The 16604-nt window shown below is 46.8% G+C and overlaps 1 protein-coding gene across 1 annotated transcript in view; it reads right to left on the reverse strand.

The window, feature by feature from the left end:
• Window positions 1-16604, reverse strand: part of COG4 (component of oligomeric golgi complex 4) — an 86442-nt gene that overhangs the window by 19706 nt on the left and 50132 nt on the right. The window contains exons 10-13 of the mRNA XM_083163815.1: window positions 2060-2178; window positions 1346-1512; window positions 1091-1256; window positions 954-1016 (exon numbers count right to left, since the gene is read on the reverse strand). Coding sequence (XP_083019941.1) covers window positions 954-1016; window positions 1091-1256; window positions 1346-1512; window positions 2060-2178 — 515 coding nt within the window. The remainder of the gene's footprint in view (window positions 1-953; window positions 1017-1090; window positions 1257-1345; window positions 1513-2059; window positions 2179-16604) is intronic.

The raw sequence follows: 16604 nt of genomic DNA on the forward strand, positions 1-16604 counted from the left end.
GGCACTGCTGCCCACATACAAGCATGATCCCTGGTGGTCCAGCAGGAGTGGGTGGTGAATGAGCCATCCGCTTGTTAACGCAGCCCGCTGGTCCCCCATGCCGAGCTGCTCAGCCGCGATAAGCTGCCTGCAGGGGGCGCCTGCTCTTACCTCTGTCAGTGTCCTGGGACCGGCCTGCAGGTCTGTCTCCTAGTGCCTGGGGACAGCTGCGGTCACACACACACACAGATTCATGGTGCTGCAGTCGCCGATCCCCTGTGATGAAGCAGCAGCGCTGTCACGGACCACAGTCAGTGCAAAAATAAAAATGAAGAAGTGAGGCTGCTTATAGCAGCCCCTCTGTAAAGTGCATGTTGGCTCCTGTCAAAACCCCCAAAATTGCCTGGCGGCAGGATAGAGGAGGGGAGGAGCCTGGTCTGCCTGGGAGGCCGGAAGATCTTGGGTGCTGGAAGCTCTCTCTCCCACTCTAAAACCCAGCATTAGCCTGTGGCCCCTGATGTGACCCAAAGAATAAATATAAGGATTACAGGGAGCTGTGCAGCATAATGTAGGCCAGTGGTAGCCAACCCTAGCCCTCGAGAGCTACCAACAGTTCGCATTTTCCAGACAACCTAGCTGCTGCACAGCTGCACTCATTAATCACTGACATTTTAAAAGATACACAGATGGAGCTAATTAGCTCACTTGTGATTCTGTGAGGAGACCTGCAAAACATGCACTGTTGGTAGCTCTCGAGGACTAGGGTTGGCTACCCCAGATGTAGGCCATACAGGAACTATAGGGTGGGGAGTGGCTTGCGGTTGGGGGGGGCACAGTCATCATCCATAGAGTATGCTGCTTCTGCAGGCAAGGCCCGGCATTGGGAATTGCCACAAAATGAAAAACATCTCCTGGACTTGGTGCTTAGCTTATTGTCCCCCTTCGACTACTAGTAGGAAAGGGAAGCCTCATACCTCCAGATTTTTCTTCAGAGTTGTGATGTTCTCGCTGCAAGCCTCCACATTATTAAGACAGACCTGAAAGAAGAAGAGGGTAACGGTAGCACCAGGGGGATTCAGTCTCTCCCCCACCCACAAATCCAGTCTCTCACCAGGAATGACGTTTTGGCCTCATCGTTGCTTTCGATTCCCTTGGTGTCGAACTTTCCCTGTTGCAGGCTGCTGTGCATGATGCTGACTGCGCTGCTCACCCCACGCTGGATGTCCTGGAAGGTGGTAGCCGGGAAGCCCATCCTCAGCTTATTACATAATACCTCCCTATGGTGACATGGTCGTACAGTAACTCATTATGGTTATGCAGCAACTGGGGACTTACTGTGGACATGAGACGTGGTTCCTGCCTTCACCTGAAGTCAGAATCCATCATGGTCGTGGAGAGATTAATCATGGCACAGAGACAGTCGATGCTGGAGCTGGAGAGCGCACGCCCAATACACTTCTTTGTTATGTAAAACACATCGTCCACCATGCTGGAGGTCAGTTGCCCCCGCTCACAGGCATCCATTGCCACCGCCTGCGCAGGGAATAATGGGACAAGCAGCTCCTTACATACTGTAGGTGCCTCATTATTGCCTACGATGCCCTCTTCCCAGCCCCCGCTGTGTATGCGCGCGCAGCCGCTTCCCGGTCCCCGCTGTGTATGCGCGCGCAGCCTATTCCCGGTCCCCGCTGTGTATGCGCGCGCAGCCTATTCCCGGTCCCCGCTGTGTATGCGCGCGCAGCCTCTTCCCGGTCCCCGCTGTGTATGCGCGCGCAGCCTCTTCCCGGCCCCCTGCTGTGTATGCACACGCAGCCTCTTCCCGGGCCCCTGCTGTGTATGCACGCGCAGCCTCTTCCCGGCCCCCTGCTGTGTGTGTGTGTGTGCGCAGCCTCTTCCCGGCCCCCTGCTGTGTGTGTGTGCGCAGCCTCTTCCCGGCCCCCCGCCGTGTGTGTATGTGCGCACAGCCACTTCCCGGCCCCTCGCTGTGTGCGCGCAGCCTCTTCCCGGCCCCCGCTGCGTGCGCAGCCCGTTCCTGGACCCCACCCTATATATGTTTTCTGTTACCCCCTGCGTTCTTTACCTTATTGACAGACTCCTTCATGTAATACTCTTCCATGGTTATGTAATACCCAATCACCTCCTGCATAGACCGGCTCAGCAAACAGTGTTTCAGCAGCTTCTCCAAGCTCTGCTGATGTTCTGATACAGGTGAGATAACGAGAGTTATGGTAGAGATAGGACAGCAAAGTGGAGGAACTGCTGGTGTGAAGGTAGAAAAGGGATATGCAAATATATCTATATATATCTATCTATATCAGTGGAACGCACTCCCTCGCTCCATTAGACTCTCCCCGACCTTGCAAAGCTTCAAACGGGCACTGAAAACTCACCTATTCATCAAAGCGTACCCTTCCACTGCATAAACCAGCTGGTTCTCCGACCCCTTGCCTGTTTACATCCTGCTATCTAACCACCACCCCCTCGCTTGCACCTCTTGTAATCTGTCTGTCTCCCCTTCCTACTAGATTGTAAGCTCCTCCGAGTAGGGCCCTCTTCCCTCCTGTTGTCAAAGCCCACTTCTCTTCACATTTCACTCACAGCTCTCCTTTACTCCAACACTCAGTGACCATCTTCGTCTGCATACTCATCTCCATCATTGGCCTCAAGCCTCTAGTTGTATGTTGATTGGGTCCTCACTACTTACATTTAAGCTGTAATGTGTATTGAACTGTGGTGCTCTTTATTTGTACTGTATTTTTGTTATTTATTCAATGTTATGCCAAGTTTTGTCTCCCTGTATTGTTCCTTTGTACGGCGCTGCGAAACACTTGTGGCGCCTTATAAATAAAATTATAATAATAATAATAATAATCTATCTATCTAGAAATTCATAGTGTGCAGCACTCCAGCCAGAATCTTCGAGTTACAAAAAAGGGATTTTTTTAAGAACTTACCGTTCGAATCCCTTTCTCTGATATGGTCCTGGTGACACAGCTCAACATTGGGATGTAGGAGGGTCCTTAGGAGCCAGGCACCTATCCTAAAGCTTTTGGAGGGTAGGCTCCTCCCTTCTGCATCCCAGACTCCTCAGTTCAATCTTTCAAAGCCACTGGAATACATTAACTCAGTACAAACGCCTGCACATATTATATGCACAATTTCAAAAATAACTTTTCAACCATATATAACATGAAACATCATGAACACTGGCATACTTACTGAGCGTAAGGGAGGGATCGCTGTGTCACCAGGACCATATCAGAGAAAGGGATTCAAACGGTAAGTTCTTACAAAAATCCCTTTTTCTCTTTCAATGGTCCTGGTGACATAGCTCAACATTGGGACGTTCCAGAGCCGGTCCTTTGGGTGGGTACGCTCAGGTCTGCAGCTCTCATCACTGCTCGTCCGAATGATGCGTCCTCCGACGCGAACTCATGGAACCTATAGAATTTGGCAAAAGTGTGAACAGATGACCAAGTGGCGGCCCTGCAAACCTGCCCTGCTGTGGCCCCATGTCGAACCGCCCAAGAGGTGGCGACCGACCTGGTGGTATGCGCATTAATCCTGACCGGCACAGGCCTACCAACCTTAGTATATGCAAAGGCAATAACAGAATGCAACCACCTAGCAATGGTCTGCTTAGAGGCAGGCCAACCAATCTTGTGCACATCATACAAGACTAGCAAAGTGTCAGTCTTCCTGACACCCTTCACCCTGTCGCACAACATCCAAATTCCTCAATTTGTCCCTTTTTCTTGAACCCTCTGGGGGTTGAAACACAGGCAGAACTATCTCCTGATTCAGATGTGAAAGCAGAGACTACTTTTGGCAAAAATTGGGGTACTGTTCGAAGAACAGCCCTGTCTTCATGAAAAATAAGAAAAGGAGACTTGCATGACAACGCTCCCAACTCTGATACTCTCTTTGCTGACGCAACAGCCAACAAAAATACAAGCTTCCATGTAAGGAACTTAAGGTCAGCCGACCTCAGCGGTTTAAAAGGCGCCTTTTGAAGACACTCCAGTACCAGCGATAAAACCCATGGAGCCAATGGTTGCTTGTAGGAAGGTTTCAAACATGAAACCCCTTGCAGAAAAGTTTGCACCTCCGGTAGCAAAGCTATCCTTTTCTGGAAATAAATCGACAAGGCCGATATCTGTACCTTGAGTGATTAAAGGCTTAACCCAGACGAAAAACCATCCTGCAAAAACTCCAACAATTTTGAAAGTCGAAACCGCGATGTATGCGACTTCTGCCTTTCACACCACCTAATATAGGTCTTTCAAACCCTATAATAGTTTGCTGAAGACACTGACTTCCTAGTTTTTACCATGGTGTTAACCACAGCCTCCGAGAAACCCTTGTTCTTCAAGATGGCGGTTTCAATAGCCAAGCCGTCAAATTTAGCCAAGCTGAATCCATGTGTAAGAACGGCCCTTGGTTTAACAGATCTGACCTCAGAGGTAGACGCCACGAGTCCACAGACAATCTCTGAAGACTCGAGTACCAGGACCTCCTTGGCCAATCCGGGGCTACTAGAATCACCGGAATTCCTTGGGACTGGATTCTTTTCAATACTCTCGCCAGCACTGGAAACGGCAGAAAGGCATAAAGCAAATTCCCCTCCCAGGGAATAGTCATTGCATCCACTGCTTCGGCCAGTGGATCTCTTGTCCACCTCCAGAGTTCCCCACTTCAGTGTAATCTGATGTGGGTTCAGGCTCCATTCCCCTTCTAGCAGCTCCTCCCTGCTCAGGAAATCGGCCTCGATATTCTCCACCCCCGGGATGAATATCGCTGACAATGCTGGAACATTCAGCTCCGCCCACAAGAAAATCCGGGAAACCTCCCACATGGCCAGCTTGCTGCGTGTGCCTCCCTGGTGATTCAGGTATGCCACAGCCATGGCGTTGTCGGTCTGAATCCTCAAAGGAAGGCCCTGCAATCTTTCTCCTGCCAGAGATATCACTTTCCACACAGCCCGCAGTTCCAGGATGTTGATCGGCAAGGCAGACTCCTCCGAGGTCCATAAGCCCTGAAGGCGTAGGTCCAAAACCACCGCCCCCCAGCCCCTGAGACTGGCGTCGGTAGTCACTACCAGCCAGTCCCAGGACTGCAGAGACCGACCCCACTGAAGGGAATCCACCTCCATCCACCAATGCAGGGAAGACCGTGTCTCTGGAGACAACACTATGTGCTCTGACTATATGGTCTGAGTATTCCCTGACCAAGATGTCAGGATTTTCCACTGGAACACCCGAGAGTGGAACCTGGCGAACTGTAGCGTCTCGAAAGTCACCACCATTTTCCCAAACAGTTTGAGACACCTCCAAACCGATGGGCTCTGAGACGCCAGGATCTCCCGCACCAAGGAGGCCAGGTCCCTGGCCTTTGTCTCTGGTAGGAATACCCGATGTAGATGGGTATCCAGGACAACTCCCAGGAACTGGAGTCTCTGTGACGGCACCAACTGAGACTTTTGTAAATTTAAAAGCCAACCGTGAGCCTGCAAAAACCTGATGGCTTCTGCCAAGTGACTCTGCAACTTTTCCGCCGATTCTGCTTTGAAGAGCAGGTCGTCCAAATACGGAATCACAGTGATTCCCCTCAGTCGGAGGGCCGCCACCATTACTGACATTATTTTGGTGAATGCCCTTGGTGCTGTGGCCAGACCAAAGGGCAATGCCTGGAATTGCAAATGCAGGTCTCCTATCACAAACCTCAAGAGAGCCTGATGTTCCGGATGGATTGGCACATGAAGATATGCGTCCTGGACATCCATGGACGCCAAAAATTCTCCCTGGTCCAGGCTTAGCAGCACAGACCGCAGAGATTCCATCTTGAAATGGTCTACCCACAGATGGAGATCAAGGACTTTAGATTTAAGATTGGTCTGAAAGACCCGTCTGGCTTGGGCACCAAAAACAGAGTGGAATAAAAGCCTTTCTTCCACTCCGCTCGAGGGACCGGGATAACCACCCCTTTCTCTAAGAGAGATTGAGCCGCCGCCAAAAGAGCAACACGGAGCCGCGACTCCTTTGGCAGTGGTGTAGGAATGAATCTTCTCGGAGGAAGACCTTTGAAGGGAATTCTGTAACCCTGGGATACAATGTCTAGCACCCAGGAATCCCGGTCCAACAATGCCCACGCAGCCCTGAACCATCCCAGGTAGTCATGCGGAGGGCTTGTCCTCTCCTTTGGTGTTTGGTTTCTTATGAAAGGAACCGAACTTTGACTTTGGGGCCTTGCCCCTGGAGGACTGAAACTTTCCCCCAAAAGACTGTCCTTGAAAGGACGCACCCCCTCTAGGGGAGGGCCGAAAGGACGGCCTAAAAGCAGAAAACCAAGAGGCCTGCTTAGCTGCAGGAGCCGCCAGGAAGGTACTTTTGCCTCCCGTGGCCTGCTTAATAATTTCTTCCAGCTCTGAACCAAACAATAGCTTTCCTTTAAAAGCTAATGCCTCAAAGGCCTTTTTAGATTCATTATCCGCCTCCCAGGCTTTAAGCCAAAGCACTCTCCTGGCATTGACGTACACTGTGGAAACTCTGGAAGCCATTATGAGAGCTCCCTCCTCAGCCTCAAGCACATACTCCGCAGCTGCTTTAAGCTTCTCAGCAAGCAGCAACACACATGGATCAGCATGTAAAATTGTACACAGGTCATTGGCCCACACAATCATGGCCTTAGAGACCCAGGCTGATGCTATAAGAGGGCGTAAAGTGTAGCCTACCCCCTCAAATATTGCCTTGAGGTTACCTTCCAGCTTCTTGTCTACGGGGTCCTTAAAGGCTGCCCCCCCTGGACAGGTAGCACCGAGGCTTTAGAAAGCCGTGCCACAGAAGCATCTACCACCGGAACTTTTTCCCAGAGGTCTGCATGAGCCTCAGGCATGGGGTATAGACTTAAAAACCTCTTAGGCATCTGCAGCCTTTTATCGGGCGTTTTCCAAGCCCCTTCCAATAAATCCTGTAAACCTTCATCTGCAGGAAAGGTAACAGTTTCCTTTCGCTGCCTTTTAAAAACACCTTTTGCAGGAGTTTTATCCTCCACAGACAAGTTCAAAGCCTGTTTAACAGCAGTAATCAAATCCTCCACCCCTGAGGCCGAGGAATCCTCAGAGTCATCACCCTGATCCCAGGGGATGTCTGTGTACTCTCCCTCCTCTTCAGCAACAAGCAATGGCACTGAATAAGACCTTTTAGGGGTCCCCACAGTATCACCATCAAATTTGTCTAACAAATCATTAAACCTGCTGATCCCCTTAGCAGTATCCTGCATGACCTGTAAGAAGCCAGGATCTGCCTGGGTCAGAGGCAAGGAGCCAGAGGACTGCTGAGATGATGACATAGGTCTCGGGGAAGCTACCAACACATCACTCTGCCTGTCCAGCAATTGCACTAAGGCATAAACAGACCTGCCCAGGGCACTGGCCCACGCAGGTTCCGATTGCTCTACCCTCTGGGGTTCACTCCCCATGGGTCTCACAGCAGCGCAAGTAATACACAAGCCCCCCTTGACCATCTGCTCAGGGACAAAATTCAGTGTACAAACACTGCAGGCGCTCAATGCATTAAGGGCTCCCTCCCCCAAAGCTACAGACTGTTGCTCAGACATGATGTCAAATTAACACAGTCACAGCGCAAAATGTACAGGCGTTTTATACAGAGCCAATGTACTCACTTATCTGTCTGAAGCATTCACAGTGGGGAAAACAATGCCCAGGAAATCCAATCACTCTGCCAGGATCTGTCAGCCAGCTCAGCTCCGCTGCAAGCGTTCCGAATGGCGCCAAAATAGAGTGAGGGAAGAGACCAAGTCCCTGCTGCTGCAGGGTCCGTGGCTTTTGGCACCAACCACCCCCAGACAGCCGCTCCCACTGCAGGATCTCCAAGTTCCAGTGTCTCCCCCTCTGCTGGGGACCACTTGGAACATGCCTGTAACACACTGCTGTCCTCTCATATAGGAGCTCAGTGTGTAAGCTCCGCAGAAAATGGCCGCCGCCATCACGGAGCGCCTGTCCCCCATGATCCCCACCTAGCGTGAAGCCGGTTTCAGATCGCTCCGGAGCCCAGGCAGCTTCTTAATAGAAGCTGTAAGCGCTGCACAGGGAGACCAGACAGCGTCTCCCCCATGCACAGTGAGCTGACAGGACGCGCTTCTGTCAGCTCCTGCTGCGCTGTCAGTGTGAGGATTCAGTGAGAATCCTCACACTGTGCCTACCTAGCTAGTGTAAAAGTTAATAAAATAAAAAACTCCTAACTAACTCTAATCCTTTCGGCTGCTCCAGCAGCCCATTAGAATAGCACCCACTCCAGTGGGCACCTAACATGAACTGAGGAGTCTGGGATGCAGAAGGGAGGAGCCTACCCTCCAAAAGCTTTAGGATAGGTGCCTGGCTCCTATGGACCCTCCTACATCCCAATGTTGAGCTGTGTCACCAGGACCATTGAAAGAGAAATAGATTTATTGAGACAACGTTTCAATATCCAAACGATATTGTCATCTGTCAACCTGATGACAATATCGTTTGGATATTGAAACGTTGTCTCAAAGCTATTTTGTACCTCGAAGATTCTGGCTGGAGTGCTGCACACTACGAATTTCTATATTGCATCTACAAGTGCGGGCACCCACATACTACTGGTTACGTATGTATATATACACACACACACACACACACACACACATATATATGCGAAAAAACAGGAGATGCGCACAATGAGCAATATAACAATTCCTTTATGTAATAAAACAATAGCTCACGTACAGATAGGTTTAGAGTAATCAGCTTGCCAGCATAAATATAAGCATGGAGTGCAGTCTCTTCCACGTTGCACCAAAGCCGCAATAGCCCTTGATTCACCGTCGATAGGACCACCCACGCAAACGTCACTGGACACGCCTCTACGCGTTTCGTCACTTGATTGGAGTCCAATCAAGTGACGAAACGCGTAGAGGCGTGTCCAGTGACGTTTGCGTGGGTGGTCCTATCGACGGTGAATCAAGGGCTATTGCGGCTTTGGTGCAACGTGGAAGAGACTGCACTCCATGCTTATATTTATGCTGGCAAGCTGATTACTCTAAACCTATCTGTACGTGAGCTATTGTTTTATTACATAAAGGAATTGTTATATTGCTCATTGTGCGAATCTCCTGTTTTTTCGCATGTTCTGTATTGTGCCGTGGGATCGGCCATCGGAGAAGCTGCACCGCACAGTTTGAACAGATGTTGAAGTATTGAAAAGGACTAGCGCGGCCCTATTTCTTCATATATATATATATATATATATATATATATATATATATATATATATATATATATATATATATCCGCTTGAAGGTCCGGCACTCCAATAAATATTTAATTACTTCGGCGGGTGCCCACTTGCTTAATCCGCATACATACTTCCACAAAAGTAGCACTCCGACCATGGAATTACTTCAAGTGTTTAATATAAACCACAGCAACGTTTCGATGCTACAGCATCGTCCTCAGGCTTAAAATACACAGCACACAAAGCCATTTAAATACAAAAAGTCACGCACTGTGTACGCCTCCAATGGCGCGCCCACAGTGCAATCAACTAACAGGTGAATCAAAACAGAAGATCTCGCGTGTGGACGGAGCCACCGGCGAGAATGCAAAATTCAGTGTAATCATAAATTATATAGAAACAGATACAAAATACATATATATACAAGCAGCATAATAATATATACATAATCAGTGCTAGGATAAGTGTAGCAGAGCTGGAACTAGATCTAGTGCAATACACGTATTAATGTTAAAAACCCTAAACCTTTTTAAATCTACAGATCAACTAAATATCAATATTATGCAAGGCGTTACTTTCTATAATAAATGGAAACAAATTGTAACACAGTGACCACCAATAGTCAAAGTACTGCAACGCAGAATGATCACTAAGTTATTTCTATCAGGAGGCTATCAACCACGTAACTACACTACCAATCTAGCAGCTTCATAGCAATATATTCATCCCCAGGGATTCATTTAACCCATTGGGTGCTAGTGTGTTAAGTCGTATGATCCATCTAGCCTCACATTGAAGTAGCTGCTGACCCCTATGCTATGAAGCTGCTAGATTGGTAGTGTAGTTACGTGGTTGATAGCCTCCTGATAGAAATAACTTAGTGATCATTCTGCGTTGCAGTACTTTGACTATTGGTGGTCACTGTGTTACAATTTGTTTCCATTTATTATAGAAAGTAACGCCTTGCATAATATTGATATTTAGTTGATCTGTAGATTTAAAAAGGTTTAGGGTTTTTAACATTAATACGTGTATTGCACTAGATCTAGTTCCAGCTCTGCTACACTTATCCTAGCACTGATTATGTATATATTATTATGCTGCTTGTATATATATGTATTTTGTATCTGTTTCTATATAATTTATGATTACACTGAATTTTGCATTCTCGCCGGTGGCTCCGTCCACACGCGAGATCTTCTGTTTTGATTCACCTGTTAGTTGATTGCACTGTGGGCGCGCCATTGGAGGCGTACACAGTGCGTGACTTTTTGTATTTAAATGGCTTTGTGTGCTGTGTATTTTAAGCCTGAGGACGATGCTGTAGCATCGAAACGTTGCTGTGGTTTATATTAAACACTTGAAGTAATTCCATGGTCGGAGTGCTACTTTTGTGGAAGTATATATATATATATATATATATATATATATATATATATATATATATATATATATACATACATATACATACACACACACACACAAACCTGTAATAAGCGTCACTCCGGGACTCCATCATGCAAAGTGCAATTTTAATGTGTGTCTACGCCATTTCGAGCCTAGGCTCTTCTTCAGGACATTACAGCAAAACAGTGTGCAGTGCCAAACTTATATAACCTACACATAATGAAAAAACATAGCACATCACTCGCTGTGCTGTCCCCCCTTCCGTCCGTCCGGATCGCGAAGTAGCATCGAAACGTTGCTGTGGTTTATATTAAACACTTGAAGTAATTCCATGGTCGGAGTGCTACTTTTGTGGAAGTATATATATATATATATATATATATATATATATATATATATATATATATATATATATATATATATACATACATATACATATACATACACACACACACACAAACCTGTAATAAGCGTCACTCCGGGACTCCATCATGCAAAGTGCAATTTTAATGTGTGTCTACGCCATTTCGAGCCTAGGCTCTTCTTCAGGACATTACAGCAAAACAGTGTGCAGTGCCAAACTTATATAACCTACACATAATGAAAAAACATAGCACATCACTCGCTGTGCTGTCCCCCCTTCCGTCCGTCCGGATCGCGGCAGTCTACTTTCGGTAGACGCCGGATGTGATGTGTCTGGATCCTCTGTGCGGCTGGGGTACTGGCAAAAGCTCATAGCTGCCTACCCTCCTGCATTCTGCAGGAGACTCCTTGAAATAGCAGCAATCTCTCTCTCTCTCACTCATTAGTCTAGCAATCTCCCTCATTTCACCTAACCCACATTACACTGTTACATTGTTGAGGAAAAAAGGAATGAGAGATAGATACATTTACATTGAATCATCAGCACCATTTCCCAGCACTTTACCAAGTATAGTAGCTCTTACTAACTGCTTTGAGGCTCATCTACCGATGATTCTAGAGGCCCCCATACACTATACGATTTTGGGACGATTTCATCCGATTTCGGCACTTTGGGCCGATAACCGGATGAAATCGCCCCAAAATCGCAGGTGTGTGATATATGATCCGATCCGATGCGCGGTCCCGTGCGCATCGGACCGGATCAGGGAGGTCGGACGGTCAGCACATAAGATCATCCGACCTCCCTGTATGCTATGCATATGCCTGCCCACCTGTCAGGCATATGCATGCAGACACCGGGGGGCGGGGGAGCATGGCGGGCAGACACACTGACCTGGCCGGCATGCTGTGATAACAAATAGCAGCGCTGCCGCTGCGGGACGGAACGCACAGTGGCGGCTATTAGATTTTTAAAATACCTGTCAAATGACCGGCCGTTCTGTGATTGGCTGAGAGCTCTCTCAGCCAATCACAGAACGGCCGGTCATTTGACAGGTATTTTGAAAATCTAATAGCCGCCACTGTGCGTCCCGTCCCGCAGCGGCACCGCTGCTATTTGTTATCACAGCATGCCGGCCAGGTCAGCATCACTCGCCGCACCCGGCACCCGCCGGGAACTCATTTGTGAGCCGCCGCCCGCCCCCACTACTGCCGCTGCCCGCCCCAACTACTGCCGCTGCCCGCCCCACTGCTCCTCACCGCCCTGCAGCTCCCCATTTGTTTTACATGTGATAAATCGCAAGCGATTTATCACATGTAAAAACTGGCTCATCAAGTGCCAAATTGTATGTGAGCCTCCCGGGGAGCTGCCGGGCGGCTCACAGGAGAATTGGGTCCGACTTGTCCTAAGGACAAGTCGGCCTAATGTATGGGGGCCTTAGGTGCCACGTTCACAATCTCTTTTCACAATCTCTCCATATATGGAAATAGACACGCTCTTTGGGTGGAGCATGACACACCCCCTTAATGGGGCGGTGTGCAAAATTCTATTACCAACTATAATCTCCTGGAAATTAGTTTTCAAAAGTAGGCAAGTATGCAACAGCTATTGGCAAAAATATTAACAAATTGAAACCACCTCTAATATTAAACAAACGTGTCAAGTGCTTATATTAAATCTACTGAACTTCACACTTCTGTTGAATATTATTATCTTATTAACAGTGTTACATAGACAAACTTTTTTTCTCCATAAAACATGTCAGACCTATGCTTAAGTCTGACAGTAGATGGCGCTCAAGTATAGTTATTCTATTTTAATACTAGTGTAACATTTAGTTTAGTGACTCTTGTAGTTTATTTTAGGAATAATAGTATATTTTAAATGCAATTTATTAAGGAAAGAGAGAATGTCACTTATGGTGGTGCACTTCAGAGAGAAGAAATTTTAACACTTAAAATGTAACTTTTAATAGGATTGGCTAATAAAAATGTTGCGAAATATGGACTAAAAGAACACATATAAGACACGGACAGTGTAGTAAAAAGGATACAAGATCCTCACACAGTGATCCCCACTGACCAGCCCTCCTTTATAATTCTTAATGATATTCTGGTTTCAATTAGTGCGCGTTGTAAATAATACACAGATTTTTATTAATCCTGTAAGTGTCCCAATTTGTAGGTACAAGGTATGGAAGTCGAGTTACACACACGCCATTTTAGGATAGTATGGTCGCCATTTTGGTTCGCAGAGTTGCGCAAATAAAGTTTCCATACCCGAGTATGCGTGGCAAAATGGACCAGAAGAGTATCCATACTATCACACATAAATTCATAAATACATACTGACCCTAAGTAAAATATAGTTAAAGGTTTAGAACGCCACACATAGCTTAGTTAGCCCTGCATACATCTATCTGTATCGTGTTTAGTACCGTTCCGTTCAGTTCATTATGCGAAGTATTCCGGTCATTGCGAATATTTCGCAATATACACTGCCCGATAGTTATGGACATAATCCATAATCCAGGGACAGTTTCTGTTGAAAGAATGTAACAAAGAAATCCAGATGAAACCAGTTCTTATCACTGCTGATGCCGAAACCACCGAACAAAGGACTCTTAAAGTTCACTCCCCTGGACCTAGCCAAACCAGGTGTATCAGCTTACCCCCCAATCACAGCTGACCTGACATTCGACCCCTGACCAATGAGAACGGCCTTTGACCTCCCCTTTCTGACCCTATAAGATAGGCGACCCAGAGCAGCCAAACTCTCTTCGGCACATCTACTTTTCCCTGACCTGACCACCGGACTATAGTTCATCCCTGAACAATAGTGAGCTCTGACCGGACTACACTTCGCATATTTGATGAGAACGGTAACGGTTGCATTAACGGTAGTTATCCTTATTGTATTGATTGGCTGATTGTGTCTTGTATCTGTTTTCTCTCCCCTTAGCAGAGTCTGTTTAGTATTCATTGTTAGTATATTGTATTACTTGTTATACCTGTTTATTCTTATTTCTGTAACCCCCTTTTGTCCATTAGGGACTCAAATACAATCTTTTTACGGAGCTCTTATCTCCATATTTCTATACAGTGGTCGTTGTCTGTTTATTCGCATAATAGCGATAAGGTATATTGCGGACACAGTCCGATAAGGTATATTCGCAGATTAGAGACAAAGTACTGCGAAGGAATCTCTGATTAAGGTATTGGTTCTTGGTATACATAATACAATAAAAGGTACGCTACGCTGCGCTACGCTTTGTTCGCACGTAGCTAGGTATAAAGGGTACGTTGGTTGCGGACTTATTACGTAACCAACGCTTTTCACTTATTGTCACTCTGGTTATATTTTAATCACCATTAACAATTGAGGGCTCGTCCGTCCGCTCCACAGTCCAGAACTCAGTACCAGGCGTGCGACCCGACCTATACCAGCAAAAGGGTGGAAGTATTTATTTGTTTCCATTGCTGGATAGGCCGAGTCCGCGGCGGTGCGGGGTTCGGGAAGTGCTAGCGCTGAACCCGGAGTACAATAAGTGAAAGCCACGTGTTTTTAAAACATATATTAAGTGTTTAGTAAACTGTACTTCTGCCTGCCACAAGTAGTTTAACGGGGTATAGTGTCTTGAGTTGCTTGTTCATTACAGTATATGTACCACGTGCGATAAGGTTCGCACACGTGGAATCTGTGTTTATTATAGTACATAGAGGATCCCCTCTGTGCAAAACTATAATTGTTTATTGTTAGTTACCGCAAAAACAGGGACTCCGCCACGTGGCGACAAGTCCTGGGCCTTTTGCAGTAACGTAAAGCGTCTATTGTGTATTAAGCAAGGTGCGCGCGCACGTGCCCATATCGGGAAATTTTCGCATCTTTGTACGTGATTTACGGATTAAGTGCGGGATTTATTTCGCATCTTGATACGTAACTTTCGGACGGAGTTAAGGGATTTATTCCACATTTAGGCGCAATTACTGCGTATAGCGAAACCCGAGTGTAACCTTGCAAATACACTATAGAACACGTGGGTGGCCGATTCATCGGCGGCCTGTGAACAGCGCATGTACACACGTGACTGTTCATTGGTACTGCACATGCAGCACACATAGGAACTCAAAGGTGAACAGTATTGAACCACTAGCTTTATTTAAACAGTATAGCAATATACTGTGGATAAGGTGGTGATTAAATAAAGAGAAAATAAGTTTTTTTTCTTTTTTGTTCATTTTCTCATAAGCAAGCAACTCAAGCATTATTTTAATAGATTCCTATAGCGTATTATAAGGGATTTATACCTGCATAAGTATCTAGTGAAAAGCTACCGGCCTGGGAAACTTTCTGTACAGAAATATTTCAAATATATGCATAAGACCAAGGTGTAACCAGCACCCAGTGTGAAAAATAACTGAGGCGAACGGGTGTGTGACGACACGACTCAAGCGCAGTGTAGTCCAGTGTAGGACAGTCCAGGTAGGACAAGGTTAGGGTTCACGTGACGACGTGCCCATAGGAACTGCCCCTTCAGTGGAATTGATTCCGCTAGGAGGGTACAAGAAGATATATCGGAACGCACTTGTTTCCGATTAGCTACTTTAGAAATCCGATTTTTGGGGGTATAGGAAAACAAGTTTGTTATACCCTGGAAAAATTGTGCCGCATCAAGCAAGTTGGCTAGAAGTTCGCTGCTAGTTGAAAGACTTGGTGATTGAGTATCGTACCTCGTATCCTTCGCACCTGCTTGACTGTGGGATGTTCTAGGAAGCTGTAGAAGTGAGTGTTTGGGGAGCTCTCAGATAAGTAATAACCCACCGATATCTATTAAGCTGTGAACGTTTATTCCTGTAACTATGGGTAATAACGGGTCACGCTGTGATAACGTGCATGTTAGGGAGGAAGCAAGCCGGCCAAAAGGATCGGCTGCTTTTATTATGTGCAGGAAGCACGGTGAACTCGCAGTTGTTTACCAAAATAAATGGAGAAAAATGACACAAGGCAGCAAGTTAGAATTTCCCAGTGTTGGTAGCTTCGATCCGGAAATCTTATCAGCAGTAAAAGATTAAATATGCCTACTCTCCAGTCGTAAGGAGAGAGTGAAGCATATCAATATTCTTAAATTGTGGCAGAAGGAAGGACAGGAACAATGGGGAAGCAGAGGTCTGGCAATACCTGACGCAATCAGCCACAATATAAATGCAACCGCTGCCACAATAGAATCAGCTCCCCCACCCCCATATGTGCCGAAGGGGATAATGACTCATAAGAAAAGTATAAGTAATAATGTATCCGTTGCTAACCTGTACCCTGTTTTATCCCCTTACAAGGAAGCCCGAGAGGAAAACGAGCAGCTGTTGGCACTGGCCGTCTCTCATGCAATTAATATGATTGAGGGAAAAGCTCAACCCGCTGTTGAGGCCCCAGCACAGGAGGAGGAGACGGCTGATGCCAACAGCATAGTATTGGACTCAGGTAATGATGCACCACACAGCACAGACACAAATGACTCCCAAGCAGGTCCCAGTAATGCGAATGTGGTACAAACATACCCTGTACGCACACTGGAGGTTCCC

Source organism: Crinia signifera, chromosome 11 (genome assembly GCF_055691185.1).
Source record: "Crinia signifera chromosome 11, ASM5569118v1, whole genome shotgun sequence".
NCBI classification, from domain to species: Eukaryota; Metazoa; Chordata; class Amphibia; order Anura; family Myobatrachidae; genus Crinia; species Crinia signifera.